Source organism: Helicoverpa armigera, chromosome 28, assembly GCF_030705265.1.
Source record: "Helicoverpa armigera isolate CAAS_96S chromosome 28, ASM3070526v1, whole genome shotgun sequence".
Classification (NCBI taxonomy): domain Eukaryota; kingdom Metazoa; phylum Arthropoda; class Insecta; order Lepidoptera; family Noctuidae; genus Helicoverpa; species Helicoverpa armigera.
Genome location: NC_087147.1, coordinates 6,061,046 through 6,082,310, shown reverse-complemented (window position 1 = coordinate 6,082,310; position 21,265 = coordinate 6,061,046). Strand labels below are relative to the sequence as shown.

Sequence of the window (21,265 nt, the reverse complement as noted above, 5' to 3'; positions counted from 1 at the left end):
TAATTAAAACGTGTATTAACTCAATAATGTTTTCCACATATTTTTATGAAAATTTAAGGAATTTGTCAAAATGTATACAATCTCTACCAATTAAACAATATTTTTTTGAAATTTTTCACTTATGTAAATCATTCAAAATTACTTTTATGGAATACTAGCTTCCGCCTCCGACTACGTCCGCGTGAAATAGTTACTTTCGGCTACCACTAACTTTAAAACTACACCTTCCTTTATACAGTTTCATTCAAGATACTATTCCCATAAAAATCTAATTTCAACCACCAAATAGATCTTACTTAAATACCAAAACTAACCACACCTTCAATTACAGGTAACCCCCTAACAGCCGACAATATACGCTGGGAACGAAAAGGCTACAGCATCAATCCCAACCACGTGTCCTTCGAGCCTCGGAACTCCACCAGCACTCTGCTCATCAAGTCAGCAACCCGAGCAGATGTAGGCAACTTCCAGTGCGTGGTAGACAATGGGATTGGCAGTGAAGCTAGGCAGGATGTCATGCTGGTTGTAAGGTTTAAGCCTGAGCTGGATAGCTCGCCGAGTTTGATGAAATCTGCTTCCAATGTGGGGCAGGTTGGGAGATTGACTTGCAAGTGAGTATTGAAATATGTTCTGTAGTAATATAGTAGTATAATATGCCCTGCGCAATTGGCTAATCTCTAGTAGTTGGCTAGGAGGACATCATAATCATCAAGTATTGACATGTTAAACTCAAAATCAAATTCAAAATATTTTTTCAAGGGCTGCAAAACAGCACTTTTTGAACGTCAAAAAATTACAAAAGACAACCCCTTCACCACTTCCTATGTGTTTTTGCTGTGAAGAAGTGGCGCAACTAACTCCCCAGCAACACATGTCTGTCTGTAGGTTAGAAACGATAAAACAATTGAATTGATAGTTAAAGTACAAATTGTAGAAGTAATTGCAATGGTGTCCCATATTTTGTGAAATGTAGTGTATCTAAGCTTTTTTATACATTTTCAAAAAGTGTGAAAAAAGTCTATTTGGAAGACATAAATTAGCACCTAAATGGTTTTTGTCTTAACTATGTACCTACATTTTTTATCTAAAAATAATTCTGCCTATACTAAAAAGGAAAATATTCGATATAAGGAGGAGTGAAGAAAGTAGCCTAAGTCTGAGTTATTACGTCAAATACGACGTGAACTGTCAGACAAAGTGATTTATGAATAGAAAGGTTTTTAGCTAACTTCAGATCTAGGTTAGGGAAATGTTTTAGTTAAACTATTTATATTGAACTTCCCATCCGTCTATCTAAGATATAAGTTTATCAAAATTTCATTGAGGTAATTTAAATATATTTGTTAATATAATATGAATGATCTTTTGAAATCAACACTTTGAAAATTAGCACCCATTGGTCTTACTACAAAACTCTAACATGTGTCAAACACTTGTCTAAAAAAAGTGTGGCTGTAAAATGGACCTTAATATAAATTTTTTTTAGACAAGTGTTAAACTGACGTTTAAAAGTTTTGTGGTACGACGGCGTATGTTTATCTTCGAAGTACAACCTCTTCATATTGCAAACCAAAAAATCAAAGACTTAAAAAAAATATTCCCATAATTAAAAACTATCGATATCTTTCAGATGCAAAGCAGCCCCCGCACCAAACTTCACTTGGTCGAAAAACGGCGCAAAACTCCCCGTAAACACATCCACAAAGTACTATGCAGAATACCATAAACTGGACTCGATCACGTATACCTCTGTACTCCTGATCAGTGATGTTAGCTCTTCAGACTATGGGTCCTATGAATGCGGAGCTAGGAATGACCTTGGGTTCTCTACTACGTCCGTCAAACTGGATATTACTAGCGCCCCAGGTAAGGAGATATTTAAGACTGAATATTACTGTTTAATAGAACTTTACGGGCGCGACTACACGGTGCATGTAGCTGGACCAAGTTAACAAGCGCAAGTGACAAGAGCACGCGGGTGGGTATTTTGCTTTGGTACATGCGCGAGTCGCTGGACCCGCACGGTTCTTAAAATGCACGTAACCTACGCATCATGCGCAAGCTACTTGCACCGTGAAGATGCACCCTAATTATAAGTTGTAATTTAGGTTATATTAAGTAGCTCTTAAGTAAAATTCAGGGAAGAATAAATTCACTGGCTTTATTTTTACTAAGTACATTGATAAAATATAAGTTTCTTGTTAATCAGAATCGATAAGGTATTTAGCTCAAAGTTAGGTAAAGGATTTCAGGACACAGAAAGCCACAATTTCATTCTGACTGTAATTTTCCAGCTACATAATTTAAATATAATTTTAAAATGTAATTTTCTTCTTATATGCTTTTGAAGAAGAAGCATTCTCCCAGTCAATTCTGCTTATATTTTGCAATGTCCAAAGACAAATTCATTTGTTCTTATTTCTCAATGTGTTAGATATTAATAACATCCTTTGTTTTAGATCAAGTGATATCACTATTGGTGACGAATGTAACTCATAATACTGTGACGCTGCAATGGGTACCAGGGTTCGATGGGGGACTACAGTCCTGGTATAGGATACGATACAGGTTAGTTTTTTTATGCCTACCAGCTAAGGGATCAATAATTTCGTCTTTAACCAATCCTTCTACTGTGCATTTATTAATCCGAGTCAGGATTTCGAAACCCAGCGATAAGTTGTCTAATGAAAATTCATTTCACAAGCAATATTTGTAGTGACTTAAGTATTACAAGGAAAAGAGCCGATTAAGTAGTCACTAACAATAAAAACTAATAAAAGTTGAACAAATTAAAGACGAGAATTTTAACCAAACTCTTATTTACAGGAGAATATTCGAAGAATCATACAAGTACGAAGATGTAGTACCAAGAAACGCAACCACATTCACTATCGGAGGGTTAGATAGAAACACTGATTACGTATTCTCAGTTATGGCAATGAACAAAATTGGTCAAAGCAAATACAGACCTGATGACACCAAAGTTACTACACTAAGTAAGTTTACAACTACTTTATTAATATTATTTAAACTTCAACTCAAAGACGGGGATATGAAATGTAAACTTTATATAAGATTGTATGAATATTATAGTGAGGCGTTTGATCTTGTCAAACAGACTTCTCATATCAATCTCACAAACTTTTTACTATAAGAAACAGAACATTGAAATGATAAAAAATACTTGAATTTCAATGGGTTCGAATCCCAAAGATAAAAACAAAAAAATATTTCACATTTCTCTTAGATCTGTTATTTAAAGCAAAATGGTTCCACAAGGTGCTATACTTGGTCTAACGCACTTCCAATCTTTCCACGCTGCCCAGATATGATTCCTTCATCAATACAGTCTTCTTCAGAAGAATATAACTATAATGTACCAGGAGTTTTTATAATAACTGGTACAATTGTGGGAACGGCATTAATTCTCCTAAATGTATTGCTGATCGGATTTTGTCTGCATAAAAGGACCAATAAAAGGATCAGAGGTTTTGAATCAATCGATATTTTTTGAATGTTAGATTTTAAGCTAGTTTTTGGCTTTGTGATGATTTTGGTTTTGTTGCTATATTTTTTTAAGTTAATCTAATTTCCTAAGACCACTTTAAGTGTAAGTAACTCGTAAAAAGTAGAATAATAGCATTACCCCGTTGAGCAATGAAAATTTCCCTATCACTTCCACTAAAAGCAATTTCAGTTAAAGCATTTTGGAACGGAACAAAAAATGTAGATAGCTACCACTTGAATTGTAACATTAAAAGCATATCTTCTGAGACGAAAGCTCTTCAACCTTCAGTTACAAAGAGCGACCGTGAAAATTATATTACAGTCAAGGGCATCATGAAAAGTTCGCTCAAATAGTAACTTACTCTTGAATTTTGTTAGAAAGTATATTTCTCACTTTTAAACGAAAGCAGTATTATAAAAAGTGAATTTTGTTGAGCAATGCTAAATTAAATAGGGAGATACACATTGTTATAGTCTAGCCGAGTTTTTGTGATAAAAAAACATTTCTAACAGTCATTTTGAAGACAGATGATGTCTCATATTTCATATTACATCGTTTTAAAACATCGGGTTTAATACAAAGTCATTTTTTACTATTTGAAAACAATACAGATAGATGAAGTTGCTACTTTTTGTGTGCAAGGAGAATTGAGTGTTATTTAAAAAAAATATTATTTTATGTAAAAAAAAGCACAATTATTTGCAAATGTTTTGGTCAACAAAACTGAAATCGTCACAATATTTTTTACATTCTTCTTTTTGCATTTTTTTACTTATTTTTTTTTGTTTTTTCTTTTTTTTAAAGCTTCTTCAGAAGTAGGCGAGCTGAATGTTGTATCAACGGAATTCGTAGAAACTGCTGATGTATCCAAATCTGTAGTTATATACGTATCAATCACTGGAGTTGTATTAGTATTGATAAATGCTGCTTTAGTTGCTTGTTTTGTATTAAAAAGACGCTCCAGACGTCTAAAAGGTAAGTCTCCTGTTTTATTTTCTTTGCTTTCATTAGTATTATTTTGTCTTTGATGTTGTTTATCTAAATGTACTGTTTGTAATGTAGCTGTTTCGTCTTCTAACAAATGTTAATCAACGATGTGTTTTTTCTTATTTTTCAGTTCAGTGATTGTAAAATTAGTTAATTTATGCGCTATCTAAATAGCCGCGTTGATTAGTATTTTGTTCAAGATGATAAAAGTACAGTTGAATAATTTCACCTATTTATATTTCTGAGTGATATATTTTTCAAGGAGTTCAAGCAATGTGGTTGATACGTGACTCTGGGTAAATTTATTCCAGGTGCTTAGCTCAGTTTGTCCCAAAGGGCGAAGTGTCTATAAATTCTTACATAATAACGTTTTTCTTATCATTTATTTATTTTCTAACATATGATTTACATTTTTAAATATTAAATATAAAAATAAAAAACATTTAAAAATATAAAAAATAGGTTGCCACCGATATCGGGCACAGGGTCCAAGGTACCGGTGGTTAGGGTCCCAGAGACAGAAACCTCCTCACAATACGTGCCGTATCAAGGAGTACTGCCTTCTGAATCAGTCCCTTGATCCAGCCGCCCAACGAGAGCCTCCTGAGGTGTTCGTCGAGGCTCTTGGCTATTAAACCATTGGCCGTAACGACAATCGGCACAACAACAGCCGTGTCGACACTCCACATGGCGACAACCTCGTGCGCTAAGTCGAGATACTTTATTTGTTTCTCTTTCTCAGCTTTCACAAGGTTCTCGTCATGCGGAACGGCGACATCGACTATCATCGCGCGGCGCGCTAATCGATCTATCACCACAATATCAGGCTTATTGGCTACAATAGTCCTGTCAGTGATGATAGATCGATCCCAGTACAACGTGATATGGTCCTTTTCGAGAACTGGGTCGGGCGCATACCTGTAGTACGGTACCTCAAGGTCTACAAGGTTGTATTGCAGAGCAAGCTGCTGGTGGATAATCTTGGCCACTTGGTTATGTCTGTGCAAATATTCACCATTAGCCAAACGAGAACAACCAGATATAATATGTCTGATAGACTCACCCGGATGGTGACATGCCCGACATATGTCAACCGTCCCGTCTTTCACGATATATCTCCGGTAGTTATTCGTAAGGATAACTTCGTCCATAATTGCACATACAAACCCTTCGGTTTCTCCAAACAAGTCACCGAAGCGTAGCCAAGATACGGACGCATTGAAGTCTACATCGGGGCCATGAAGAGCCCCGAAGAAGCGTCCGTGTAGCTGTTTGCTCTGCCATACTTCCTTGCGATCATGGGTAGTTAGTACCACAGGTCTGCGCCAGTTCTCATTTGCCAACGATAGCGGGGTGAGTCCTTTGTCCACTGCTACCATATCACGATGCATACCCACGTCGCTTTTGAGAAGATATTCTCTGAGACTGCACACCTCGCGGTTGTGGAGCGTCTTTGCATTTAAAAAGCCTCGGCCTCCACATTTCCGTGGGATGTACAGTCTCATCACCGACGATCGTGGGTGATGCATTCGTTCTGCGGTCAGCAGTGTGCGGACTCTCCTATCCAAGGCATCCAATTCAGTTTGAGTCCATTTGAGTATGCCGAAGGAGTACATCAGGACTGGCATGACCCAACCATTATAGGCGCGAACCTTACATAATAACGTTATTATTTTGAACAAAATTTTGCTTATTTTACTTAATTAATTCTACCTTGTTAGAACGTAACCCTTTTTAACGTCAATTAATAACTTCATGTAAGACGCTTGGATTCTTGTCAAATATTCCACTCTTGGTGAATTTTTAATTTATTCGTATTGTAAACCTTATTATAACTTTATTATACCTTTAATATTTTTCATATCAATTTTGTAGAAACAATAATCATATAATTATCAATTTAATCGTGATATTAATTAAAAGTTCACTTGAAATTGCACTACAAAAAATTATGAAATGAAGTTAATTTAATTTAACTTTAATTTTACTGATTCGTTTAATACTTTAATGAACATAATTTTATTTGTAATTCTTAATTATTGATGATAATTGAAATTGCCTGTTGCAATGAATCCAGTCATTTACCTTCAGAAATATTATCTACAAAAATCCACATCTTTAAAACCCAAATAATTATCAACCGTATGAACTACAACACTAAAATCATTTACCTTTGCAAGCACATACCAAGCAGACCACACTTTAATATCAACCTTATTATCCATACCACTAAATTCATTATCCTTTGCAACAGAACAAGCGGGTCAAGCGTCAAAATCAGCTACGATAGAAATGTACGCCCCATCGTCTTACAACGATACTATGACTGGAGAGACTCTAAGCTCTGTCTCTGAGAAGTCAGAGACGTATTCTCAAGATGAAGGTGCTGATGATAGACAGCCTCCACCGATCCCTGAGGTGCCTTCTATGCCGACTAGGCATATGTTGAGTCAGGTAAGAAAGAAAGACAGATGTAGATGTGTGCCTTTTTCCTAACTAAATTGGGGTCGGCAACCAATCTGACCAAATGCAGCTGAGTACCAGTGTTTTACACTGAATGACTGCGTGTCTGACCTTCTCAATCCAGTTACCAGGTTAGCCTGATGCACCTTGAAAAGACTGGTATAGACTTTCCGGCTTTTGACTATTCGTAACGACGATCTTTGAACATTCTTATGTTCAAAGATAACTAGGACCCACCAATTTAACGTGTTTTCCGAATCACCGGAGGAACTATTCATGTCAAGATAGCCACCTATTTACTCACCAACTCAGGCGTTGCTTATCCTAATACTAGCTCATGGCAGCGGTTTCACCCGCATCCCGTGGGAACCTCGGCACGAACCCGGATAAAAAGTAGCCTATAGCCTTCCTCGATAAATGGGCTATCTAATACTGAAAGAATGTTTCAAATCGGACCAGTAGTTCCTGAGATTAACGCGTTCAAACAAACAAACTCTTCAGCTTTATAATATTAGTATAGATTTGACCCTCCCGTGCGGCTGTTACTTAGCCAATCTGATTAAACAAAATTACCATCTCCCAAACTTCAAACTATCACGTACCAAGCACACGAACCTTATCAACGAATTCTAAATCATCATTTTTCTTTCATACAGACAACAGACGCCTTCCTAATGGATGACCAAGGCCTGGTCATCCCGCCGCCCCTGGACTATCCTCCGCCGAACTACGCGGTGTATGATGGCGGAGACCACGCCAGGACTCTACCGCATCCTCATAGGCATAAAGATATTAGTGGGCATAGCACGTTGGGAAGGAGTGCTGGTAAGTAGTAATTGGAAACTAGTTTCGTATAATATATGACTACAATACTCAAATTGTACCTACTTAACTTTAAGTTCTCTAAAGTACTCTAAATTCGAAATTATGTTATGACAATGTGACACAAATAGGAGGATATTTAAGCAGTCAATTGAGTAGCAGTTCAGTATTCGGAAAAGAATAAGGCATATTAATAAAATGTTTGTGTTAGCATGATTTTTTAATTGTAGCAAACCACTAGGATGCTTTGTTTTACCATCATGCTGCCTCTAACACTGTTACATTGTGGTAGTTTTTTTTGCAATAATTTAGTAAGATTTTTTGTTTGCCCTAGATACTATTGTCAATCAAAGAGAAAATGCTTGGCAAAACCACTGACCTAAGTCAACCTTACTCAGTTTTCAGAGGACTTATTTCAACGTTGTTTTAGTTTTTTAACCTGATCTATCTGACCAAATTACCTAATCAAAACACTAATTTACCACATCAAATAATACTTTAAATTCTACTAAATACCTATTGTTTCTTCGCACAGGCAAACCGAACTACGTGCCCGCCCCAAGCCCGATGCCGCCACTAGACGGTTCCTATTACAACATGGCGTCAGACCGCTACCTGTCATACCCGCCGCTCATCGGAGAATATTTGCAGCAGGTAAGAGTTTATTAGTGTTATTTATGTAGGGTAAATCAAGGGAGTTAGGTAGGATTGGTATTTTTATGATTTTTTTTGTTATTATCTGGCTGTTTTCTGCGATTCTATCAGCGCCACAGAGAAATTATTTCTTGCATCTGGGTAAAAAGTTGCCTGTATGATTATGACCAAGTTTTATCAAAATCCGTTCAGCAGTTTTGGCGTGTAGAAGTAACACACACTCACAAACTGTCGCCTTTATATAAGTAGTATTAGTGTGATATAATTCCTATAATTTATAAAATACTGAAGAATCTAAAATAGGCTAGTCTAACCAAGATGTAGGATGAATTTTGATAATCAACTACAATCTTACCACAAATTAATTCACCTAAAATCAGAATCAGATTACACCATAGACAATTTCAACCAACCAATATAAATTTTTTAACCTCTAAATCCCCCAACAGCAACAAGGCCGTACCCCGACTCCCCCGCAACAATACGGGGGCCAGCCGCTCCCCAAGCCTCATCTCATGAATGGGGGATTGAGCACCGGGTCCCCATCACACATGGCTAGCCCGCCCCATAGTTATGCACTTGATGGTAAGTTTTTATATAACATTCTTTTGTATTTTCTATGTAAGACAATGTTTTGGGCATGTATTTTATGTGTTTCATCGCCATTTATTTAAACGTGTAAATTGATATAATTTTGAAAAAGAATATCTTATATACTTGCTGTTTTCATTATTTACGGGCTTTATGATAAAAAAATAGAAGTAAGTAAAGTTAGTAAAATATATAAAGAACTTTTAAAATTTAAAAATCCAGTAAGGTCAGTTTAATATCAAGTTTTCTTATCAGGATTTCGGAAAATTGAAAAAATTACTAGAAGGAATTTGAATATGCAATAGTAAAATTTAAACCATACAAAACAAAAATCTTGTATAATAAAGGTTCGATTCCTATTAATAATAACTTTATATAGGTACGTTCCTTAATTCGAAATAGCCATGCCTTGTAAACATAAGGTGGAGTCTACACTTCACCAAAGCGGAGAAGAATGGAGGACTTCTCCAGTCCACTCTGATTGATATCTAGGCCTTAATTGACAATCATTATAACCTTAGCTACTCTCATCTTCTCATACCCTGTGACTAACCCCTAATCACCACAAAAGGGCTCAGCTACATGTAACAATGAAGAATTCTATCTGTAGACAGACAATCGGCTGGGGGTACACTGAGGCGGCAGAGGATGGACAAGATGGCCGCCGTCCCACCACCAGATGTCACTGTACTGCATCAGGGTAATTGTGCACAGGTAAGAGTTTCAATATTTAAACAGCACGTAAATGTCGGTCCTGCGCCTGATCTCTCTCCGGTCGTGTCGGATTGCCGTCCCATCGGGCTATGAGAGTGAAGGAATAGTGAGTGCACTTGTGTCTGCGCAAATGCTTGTGCACAAAATATGTCCTGCGCAGTTGGCTAATCTCCTTACATAAGAACAGCCGCCGTAGCCGATAATCGGCTAGGAGGGCATCATATTATAACTGGATTTTAAGGAAAATATGGATGAAAGAGGACATGAGTAAGAAGGGAGTGGATGTTAGTATGATAGCTGAAAGAGAGGAATGGAAGTGGGAAGCATGTTGTGCCGACCACAAATTACTTGGGAAGACTGCCGGAATAAGAAGAAGATTTAAACTAGCTTTTGATCCACGACGTTTATAAATAATTCCCTAGCATCTTGAATATATTAACAGGGTTTTATCATATCTAGCTATGCCAAATTTGATTATAATTTATTCAACATCAAAAAATTTAATGCAATCATAAATGTCCTAGTGCTGGTATGTAGTACTAGCTGACTAAATAATCCTGAAGCTTGATTCCTCTGTTCGTTGATTAATTAGCGCTAATCAAATACTACAGATCTATTTAACAAGAGTTCCGCCTAATTACTGCAAGTAATTATAAATGACAAACAAACAGACGTAAATACCAAATAATTACTTGAAAAAGATCAAAAGATCCTATTGGACTCCAAAATCTTGCTCACAATACTTTTTCAAAACCAGTTAAGCTTGAACGATCTCATAATTTAAGATTAATTAACAACAAATTCGTTCCATTGCTAAGCTCTGAAATTCCAATCTTCGTAAAGTTTTCAATGGATTTCAAAATCCTCAAGTTTTTGCTAAACTTTGTCATTTTACGCTCAAAACGTAATTGCGCGAATGCCGTAAGAAAATACTTGATTCAATTTTCTATTGGGCTCGATCGAAATAGACTGTTTAGTTGGTAATTTTGTGAAATTTGATTTTGATTGGACTTTGTAAAGCTCTGGGCTTATGGAGCTAAATATAATAATTTCGTATTTATTGAAAAAAACTGACTGACCGGAAACTCCCCTTTTAAAAGTCCAAAAATAGACGTGATGGCATGCCTCTGTATTATCTTAACGAGAAAATCACAGTGATATATTTTCTAACAAAATCCTTTTTTTCAGCATCTAGTCCAGACACCAGCCCCAAAACAGCCTCAGTCGATCCTAAAGGACCCCTCGCGCCACAAATATGGCAACCAATACGGTAGCCCCATATCATCGAGCACGCCGCAGAACTCCAACCAGATTCTGACAGTTCAGAACCTCACTTCTGACGTCCCCCAATACGGGACCATCAAAAAAGAAAACAAAAAACAAAACGTAACCATCGATGAATCTTTCAACAAAAGAAGTGAAACGCACGTGGTCTAAAGTGTAAACTAAAAACTAAAAAGTGACAACTGAAACTAAAAAGTGACAATCTAAAATTAAAAGTGACAAACAAAAAGTGTAAAGGCTATGAGTGTAAAACGTTTATGTGAAGTGTAAATAAATGGACTAGATAAAATTGTAGATAGATTAAAAATAATTGAATGTGATACATGAACGAACTCTCAAAACGATTAGTGTCCATCTAGATAGATATGACATTGCCTAAATTAGAATTTGGGCTAGTCGGGTTGTATTAAAAATGTTCGACTGACTTATCATATTATATAGGTAATACGTCCAAATGACATAGACGAACAAAAAATATGATTTTTTCAATGTCCAATTGTAAAATCATTTTAGATAATACATTTAGATGGTAAATGTACGATTTTATTCTTTTTAATTTTTGTTTAAAGGCTGGATCTTGTATTGTTCGACAATTTGATGGACGCTAGAATAAAGAAATTTAATTAGATTTAAAAGTGTCATTTAAAAATTAAAATGACATTTGTGTGTGATTTCAGTGTCAAATTTAATCGTGACTCTCTAGAACTTTAAAAAAAATACAAAAAGGGTCCTAAAATATTGTTTTTCGAAAAAAAATAAACCGTGCAAATTGTCGAACAAATGACTCAAATGTGTGAATCCAAAATTTTTATTGATTCCATAAAAGGATCTCTCGTAATTAAGTTTTTAAGATAATTATGATTGTTATAAAATACGATTTTTGGAAAAATCAAGAAATTATTAAATCGGGAAAAATTTTGAATTTTATCCTGTCATCGTTTTTTAATTAAAATTGTTCTCTAGGATGTTAAACACATTTTTATTGTTAGAAATGGTTTTCGAAACTTATGAAGTTGTTCCTGACGATTTTTCTAATTAATTTCATATTTTTACTTACGTCATTTATTTCAGAAAATCAGTTAAATAAAAAAACTATAATAAAAGACCCCATTACGTAATGTGTCAAATATTGAACGACTGTCATTTATAATCTGTAAATTGTATTTTTTTTACAAAAGTAACTGTATACATATTTACAGTTTTTATTATTATTTTGTAAATTTTTACTCGTAAGTTACTTTTCTCTGCATTTTTACGATGTAAATAAGAAAAAAATAATAATACTCAAAGCGCGAACTGACAATAAAAATAAGTTCAATTAATTTTAATTTATGTCCATCTTGATTCTATGTAAATAGCATAATTATGTACCTAATTGTATTTTTTACATTAATAGCATTTCAGCCCCAAAATTTAATCGGTCATAATACACATGCCAAAGTTTTATTAATTTTAAACTTTAAGTTATTAAGATACTTAATTATTTTCTATTATATTTTCTTTACATCGAACTTGTAACAATTGCTATGATTTTCGCAAAAATATTGACTGATTGTCAATTTCTTTTAATTATTTCTCCAAATTTGAGAGTCCATCCAATGACGAAATACGATTTTATATTTACAAAAGAAGTCTATTGTTACATTTCGAATAAAAATAAAAAACCTAATAATAATTTATTTTGTTTTATTTTTTCGTTCCTTTTATTTTTTTCCTTTTTAGATGAAACTTCCAATTATTAAAACATATCATACGGGGAAAAGATAAAGTTTTGTTTTGTCTTTTTTCTTTTAACAAATGTATGAACTGAGAAAGTGCCAAAGCAGATCTTTTTTTCGCGACTTATAACTAACCATTTAGATAATAAATTAGCCGGGTTGACGTCCTTCTATATTTAAGTAAATTTAGTGAAATATTAAAAACCGTGCCTTATACTTTTATGCCATTTTGAGAATAAAATATCACTTTAAATATTGCCAATTTAGTATAATGGATATTAAACGAACTTTTTAGTCATAAGAGCATTAATTTCATTAAATTATAATTTTAATATGATCATCTCAAATATGAAATCGTGTCTTTGTGTTCTTGAAGAAATTTTAATACAAAAAATGTAGTGAATTTTTATCACCCTTTTTTTAATTCGGTCCTTTTTCAAGTTTTCTTTATTTTTACATAAATGCCTCTTGTAAAACTAAAAATATTTTACATCACATAAATTATTTTGCAAAAAATAATGATTGCTGTGTTTTTTTTTAATTTTGTTTAAAAAAATATGAGCTTGTCATTTAGTGGTAAGTGCTAATCGAATGTTCAAAACATATTGTCAATATGAATAAGGTAATTAAAAATAATTAATTAAACAAGTCAATGTTAAAACTTCGGTAATAATCGTCAGTTTAATAATTATTATTAAAAAGATGTGGTCATTTATTAGATTTACCTATCTTCGTATTTTATTTCCCAATTTCTTTTATTTCTAAGAGTAAAGATAAATTGAATATTTATTTCCTTTTTAAACCAATCCACATCTTAAAAAAATATTTTCTAATAATTTAATATTGTTAAATAAAAGTATTAACTAATCTTTAATGTTTCGCCAACTTGTTTGCAATTTTAACAAAAGTATATTTCAATCATTTAATTTTTAAAATAACCCTGTATATTTTTATTTTGTTAATTTACTTGAAAAAAAAAAGAAAAAATAAGTTGGCGAAACCATATTTCAGATTACTATAATAACTTCATCTTCAGAGATCATTGTAAAATAAGCCCAATCGATAAAGATATAAGGTTGTAAATTGTTCTGTAATTCCAAAAAATGTGACTTTGATATTACGTACTTACATAATGCTCATTTGTGTAATCAGCATAAAATTGAATTAAAGCGTATATGTTAAAACAATCTTTTAATTATTTTCAGTTGACATTTTGAATCCCACTTATCTTCCTATGATTAATTTCAATCGGTTTAGCGATTTCTTCATAAAGGCGACCCTAAAATACATAGGTGATCACATTATTTCGCGGTTTCACCCGCATCCCGAGAAAACAGCTAGCTCGAAGCTTTCATAGCTATCTACAATTAGACCTTTCAGTACATCAACAATAGTACTATAGGTCCCGGCTTTCATTGAACATCCTTAGCAGTCGTTACGGGTAGTCAGAAGCCAGTAAGCCTGACGCCCGTCTAACCAAGGGGTATCGGGTTGCCCACGTAACCGGTTTGAGGTGGTCAGATAGGCAGTCGCTCCTTGTAAAGCACTGGTACTCAGCTGAATCTGGTTAGACTGGAAACCAACCCTAACATAGTTGGGAAAAGGCTCGGGATATGATGATGAGTACATCAAGAAGTTTGAAATCGCAAGCGCTATGATTAACCGTCATCCCTTCTCTGTATGAGAAGGGGCCTGTATTAGTAAGAAAAAAGCAAACATCTACGTCAAAAATGTTCACCAAAATGAATAAATTAATCACCACAAATACTAAGTCAATAACATAGTAACTCCCTCTTTATATTTTAACAAAAATGTTATTCAAATCAAATCAAAACCCTTTATTTTCAGGCTGCATTGGCCCATAGATATATACCTTGAAGACTAGACTACATATTATACCTATTATACAAAATTGTTACTATATAAAAACTTAAAACTACATATGGTAGCACTTCACTGTGCACTATGTTACTGTATTTCCTTACCCAATACATTATCTCCCAAACAATACGTTATACCATACCATTCAAAAACAGGATATCCTTCACACAAACATACAATACATAGAACCTACAAATCCTGCGTACATTCCAGGTCAAAATCGGAAAATGGAGAAATTATAATTTGGGGGAAAGCCGTCGGAATTACTCTTGGTAATTCGGAAGTGTAAATCCGGGACTAATATGCTAAATACAGGTCTACCGTCAAATGCAGATCTCTGTGTTGTGTGGTACAAGTGAAGAGCGGTAGCGGGGATTAATTTGGTAATACGACAAGGCGTATTTGTTATTTTGTATGACTTAACAATATTATACTATACATGCTTTAATGAATAAGAAAATTAAAAAGTCTAACTACCCTTTGAACTATATAATACTCTGTAAACCCTGAGTGTTAAAGTCAAATTTCATGTAGGTACCTACATTAACATGTGCAAAGTAAAGCTAGAGGCCCGAGGTTGCATCTACATCCCAATGGAAGTTACTTTTCGTGCTGTGAAAATAAGTAGCCTTCTTCAAAGAATAAACTATCCAACACTGAAATATTTTTTGTAACCAATTTTAGTTAAACGTAAGTAAGAAAATCTCAACATCAAGAAAATAAGAATTACAAAAAAACATTTTATACTATTTATTTCTTACATAAATTATGTAACGCTGCTTATTTACTTAACCACAAAGTCTTTCAGCCACAAAAGATAATGTCTCTTTCAGAATATTCAGTGAGGAATTAATAATTTCAATACATCATCTTATTCAATGTGGTAAGTAATTGATAAGCTAGGGTTTATATCAGAGTAAACGTTTTGGTTAGACAGGCGTATACGAGTCAAATCATAATTACTCTCAAGGGAACTTTCAAAAATACAACGTTGTTTCTGAGACGTTTAAATTTATTTTTATTTTTTGTAAGCTCAAGTATATATAAGAAAAAATAAAGAGGAAAATATACAGGACTAACTTCTGTCAGAGGTTTTTATCATTGTTTATTCAGTATGCAACTGATACTGCAGTAAAAATAATATTAAACACTGGTACTTAGCGGCATTCGCTTAAACGGGAAGCAGACCTCAACATATTTGGGAAAAGGCTAAGCAACTGTTGACATTATTCGAAGTACCTATGTAGATTAAAACAATTATTATGTTATCAACAAGAAAACCAACTTCAAAATCGCTCCCGCTTATGCCTTGTCCCACAAACAGCAATACGTATGAGTTCAGTGCCATATTGATATGTTAATGGTAGCATACACGAAGCGATAGCGGGTGAAGCACGCTTTATACCTTCGCTTGTTTTATAGCCATACATATGGGGTTCAAAGCTATTGTATGGGAATTGGATCGGGAAGATTTGGTATGTTTATCTCTGTAAATTTGTGATAGACAAAGAAAATATGTTAACTACTAGCTAAATAAAATTTATAGATTCATCCTATCAAGGTGGACTGCAGCTGTGGTAAGTTGTTCTCTTACATAAGACAGACCGAACTGACTATTGAATAGGGGTTAAAAGAATATCACAGCCATGAAAACAACAAGTTCGTACAATCGTTTATTTTGCGAGTTGGACATTACATCACTTTTACACGTCATTTTAAGAACGCTGAGGTCGGCATTTCCTAATGACTGATCCCTGAGAAGAAACGCCGAAACAAACTCAAGGGTCATAGTCTTTTAAAGTCCAAACATGTTACCGTGTGACAGGTCGTTGAGCTCCCTAAGATATGGTTTGAGCTACACGACGACTCATGCATGTGATAGATTATTCAAAAATATATAGTCAAAATATTGCTTAAATACGTGTGTGTTTAAAAAAAAACTGTCAAAATGGTGGATGTAATTTTATGACTTTTATTTAAGTATTCGATTTTTAGGTTAACTTTTAAAAAATGATAATTTCAGAATTATTTACATGTCTAAACATAAGAAAACATGTTACTTATGATTTATTAACGAAACTAGAAAAAACTAGTAGCTTTGTATAAACATTTATTAACTTTTAATAACACGTGTTCACCCGACTTGTTTACTCACTACTATAAAATGACGTGTAACGGTCAGAGCCGATCACCGTCATGATGTATGCTTGCCCTGTGTTCGCACAGGCAAGCCATCGCCGCCTTCACAGAATGCAAGCCCTTCAAAACCGTGCCTTACGGAAAATCACAGGAGCTCCCTATTATGTTCGAAATGAGATTCTTCATGTCGATTTAAAAATCCCTACCATCCGCCAGTATATGAAGCGTGCCGCCATACGGTACTTCGAACGCGCTGAGAAACACTATAACTCACTTATCGTGTCAGCCAGTAATTACACTCCCTCCCGCATCAGTAGGATTCGCCGCCCTAGGCATGCCCTTCTAGAACCTGACGATGAGATAACTGTCCTCCAAGAGAGTAGTAAACTCACTAGCACCCTACACAAGCACAAACCGCGTTCGTACAAACCTCGCCGCCGAGGTCCGCCGCGACGTCCCGTTCTCTGTCCTCCCGACCCTTGCTCATCGAGCCAGCCCGCGAGCTGAGCCAGTAGCTTTAAATTCCCCATTTAATAATAATGATCATATGATCCAGCCTGTCCCTTTGCTGCCTCCCCAGCGACGCCCTAAGCCGAGGTCCGACCCCACAGGGGGTACCCTTAGCGCAGTCGCTTAGTTTATAAGTTGTTTTACGCCCCTGGCTGGAGGCCTTAAATTCTAGGCATCCACAGGGAAAAGTCCGGTTAAGCAGTACACGGCCTCCTAGGCTGAACTGCGAGATGCCATACCAAAAAAAAACAGAGCCGATCACTTCTTGGTTGGCCGCCGAACAGTACGGAGCTCCGTGTTTGCCATACAGAAAGTTAAGTACATTTGAGATTGTTATTTTGTTGTATTTATTTCCTGTATTAAAATTAAATGATAATAATTGTTTATAATTATTTTTTTTTATTAAAATTTTATTAAGTTAAAAGTATATGTTTGTTAAATATTAAATAAATAAAGTGTTAATATGAATTATTCGATGTTTTAATGAAATTATTTCCTTTTTTTAATTACTTTATTTATTATTCAATTTTAAAACCACACCTAAAATTAAAAGTTCAATGAACTACATTAGTACTTGTAAAATTTATATATTTTGAAGTTAATATTGGAGTCTATTATTTTTATAAACTAAAGTAAGTATTATATGTGATTTTATAGTGGTGTGACCACCTACAAAGTAATTATTGCGTAATACATCTGTTCTAAAGCTTTTGTTGTCATTTTGCGTTTCTTTTAAATAATAATTCATAAAAAAAACTATTACATGCGTGCCGTCTATTGGGACTGGTCAGCTCCAGCCTGATGTGGCTCTTTCCTCAAAAGGCCATTCCAGACCGCGTACATGGTGACACTCAGTCGTAATAATATTTTGATTTATAACATGTTTGGACTTTAAAAGACACTATGACTCTTGAGTTTGTTTCGGGATTTCTTCTCAGGGATCAGTCATTAGGAAATGCCGACCTCAGCGTTCTTAAAAATGACGTGTAAAAGTGATTTTATGTCCAACTTGCAAAATAAACGATTTCATTTCATTTCATTACCAGCAAAGTCATCGTCAAAGTTGACAGTACCAAGTGTCATCGTGAAGGAGCTTATTAGGTAAAGTTTTATGAAAGGCATTATACAGTATGGTTATTCTATAAAAATCGAGAGAAAAAAAAATAAACTGCATGACTTCATAACACTATTACCAATCTGTTTTTACCACCCTACCCCTTTCAATACACCCCATCATAACCAAACATCTTCAAGAAAATCTAGCTAATCAAACAAGAACCCTAGGTCTTAATGTCTGTTACCCCGACCTGCCTAAAAGCTAAACCATGTCCTAGGTATACCAGTCGCCTAAGCATCCACCCGTCACATGAGCTACATGGCATGAATATTGAAGAATTTCAGCCGAAATTCACGTTTAAGAAAAGTTAAGTGGTAGGTTAGAAACCTTTGATTTATTGGTAAATGAAAATTATCTTTTGAAGGTGAGTTTTAATATTGTTATGCGGCTGATAAATCAGGAGAACTAAAGGTTTTTGCGGTCAGTACTTGAATGGGTGATCCTTGAACCGAAACGGTCTTCTTACATGCATAGTTAGTTACAAGTGAAGCTAATATAAGCGAGCTAATAAAGCTGAAGGCCATGTAGGTACGTTTGTTGGTTTGATCGCGCTAATCTTAGGAAATACTGGTCCGATTACAAAAAAATTGTGCAGCGTATTTATTGAGGAAGACTATAGGATATATTTTTTCCAATATCGCGAGATATTCCCATGGTATGTGGATGAAACCGCTGGCAGAAGCCATATGTTAATAGTAAATATGAAAAGTTCTTACGATACCGACTGTCATTTGTTACGAAAAACATCTTTGACAGTCAGAATAGTTGGACGTCAAAACATCTGACAGCTGATCTTAACAAGTATCGTATTGCCAAGATAACTGATTTGCAGACGTTACATAGGCAGTCAATTTGATAGAATTCTAGTACTTAATTACATGCGGTTAGACTGGAATCCGACCCAAACATACTTAGGTAATTGGGCAAAGGCTAGGCAGCTTATCTAGTAATAAAATTGACTGTCTTATTGGTCTAGTAGTTGTATAGCACGACTGCTATTCGCGAGGTCTTATTTTCAATTCCCGGGTCGGGCCGAAATTACATAAGTATTAAAAAATTTAACAAAACAGCCTGTTGACTGGAATTTGATGATTGTATGGGAATAGCGAGTGCATCTGTATTTATGCAAATGCTTATACATCTCTTCTGTGTATCTGGCTTATCTCCTCAGAGATAACAGCTACTGAGGGCCGGCAATCCGTCTATAGGCCTAATGGCTTCTAATGGTCTCTAATATAACATAGGAACCAAAGCTCTTCTTAGAATAGTATGTTACCTGACCCGTCAACTCTATGTACAATTATTACCATATATGTATACTAGCCGTTTTCCCGTGGTTACACCCGCGTCCCGTGGGAGCTACTGCCCGCACCGGGATAAAATATAGCCTATGTTACTCGCAGATAATAGAGCTTTCTAATGGTGAAAGAATATTTAAAATCGGTCCAGTAGTTTTTAAGTTAATCCATTACAAACAAACAAACAAAGTTTTCTTCTTCATAATATTAGTATAGATTAAAACAGAAGTATATTTATGGAGCTTTCTCATTCCATATCAAGTAATAAAAACCTATTTTTACGAAACGACCCCAAAACGTCAAAGTTATCATATTATCTCGTTGCCCCCACTTTTCTTATATTTACGGCAAACAAATCGAGATTTATATAAGATTTATTTGGGAACAACAAATAAGTCATTTCTACCCCCAATGTTTGTTATAGCTTCTTGCTTTGTTGAGGGTAGGTAGTGTTCTTACATGTATGAATTTCCCATAAATAACGTATGGGTTTTAAGTGAAAATCAAATTCAAGATGGAAAGGAAGAGATCTTAATAGATTTTTTCTAAAAAAAAACGGTAAGTAGTTAGCTAAGTCATTTTTTTAACATTGTTTTATTACGATTGAATACTTACTTAATAAGGTTTATCAACCTGGCTCTATAGCCATATCTATGTAACAAGAAGACCGTGTGTAAAAATTATAAAACTAGTCTTACACTAAGTAAATGGAAGAGTTTAATTTAAACGTTATGAAACAAAAATTTCAATTTTCTCGGTTTCCCCTACTTTCGATTTACTGATTGTAATGATAAAACAATTGAAAATCAATTGTGTTTCGCGTATATCTGACGACAACAACATACAATGGGTACTAGACTACTTGTTCGGCCGACTGTACATAAAACGACTAACCTAGAATACATCTAGTTTATTAGTAGTCTACATCGATTGATTGCTGTTTACTTAGGCTAAAACACACACACATACCTATGTATACATACACAACGCACATATCGTTATATTACTTACGCTATTAAGATTAGGTATATTACATTACAACTTTGAACAGGCTCTGGGATACTTCCTTTCCCATCCTTTTCCCTCCCTATTCTACATAATCATAAAGCACCAAACGCAACCATAACTGCGCAACGAACGCCACCTATTGGACTCATAGACAAAACTCCAGTTTCAAACCCAGCAATGGCCGGCCGGCATCGATAACTGCGCGCGCGGTGTAAAAAATCAAGTTAAACCTGTGAATACGACTAAAAGTGCTCTGGTGCTGTGATCCCTGTGTTCCTGGCATCCTGTAAGTACTTAATCTTTCATTCATTTAATCTCACAGCCTGTTTCTAGCAAAATACCTAAATCAAGGCGTCCCCGGCTGGACGTCAAACTCAATCAAGCTTGACTACAGGTACATAGTTATCAAGACCTTAGGAAGTAAAATTGAAGTACTTCTGTTCCTTTAATTTACACAGAAAACGAGTTTTTCGTACGGATAGTCATTGAGCTGAAAAACTAGAAATAGTTTAATAAGGCTCATTTCTTACATTTACATTACTTTGAAAATTGCACGAAAAAACAAACA

General features: G+C 34.9%; 1 protein-coding gene across 1 annotated transcript in view; it reads left to right on the top strand.

The window, feature by feature from the left end:
* LOC110371420 (nephrin) overlaps positions 1-12,701 on the top strand; it is a 251,131-nt gene extending 238,430 nt beyond the window's left edge. The window contains exons 19-29 of the mRNA XM_064042317.1: positions 332-614; positions 1,634-1,869; positions 2,463-2,571; positions 2,830-2,999; positions 4,316-4,486; positions 6,753-6,952; positions 7,618-7,786; positions 8,319-8,437; positions 8,887-9,022; positions 9,639-9,742; positions 10,931-12,701. Coding sequence (XP_063898387.1) covers positions 332-614; positions 1,634-1,869; positions 2,463-2,571; positions 2,830-2,999; positions 4,316-4,486; positions 6,753-6,952; positions 7,618-7,786; positions 8,319-8,437; positions 8,887-9,022; positions 9,639-9,742; positions 10,931-11,179 — 1,946 coding nt within the window. The 3' untranslated portion in view covers positions 11,180-12,701. The remainder of the gene's footprint in view (positions 1-331; positions 615-1,633; positions 1,870-2,462; positions 2,572-2,829; positions 3,000-4,315; positions 4,487-6,752; positions 6,953-7,617; positions 7,787-8,318; positions 8,438-8,886; positions 9,023-9,638; positions 9,743-10,930) is intronic.
* Positions 12,702-21,265: the final 8,564 nt, after the last annotated feature.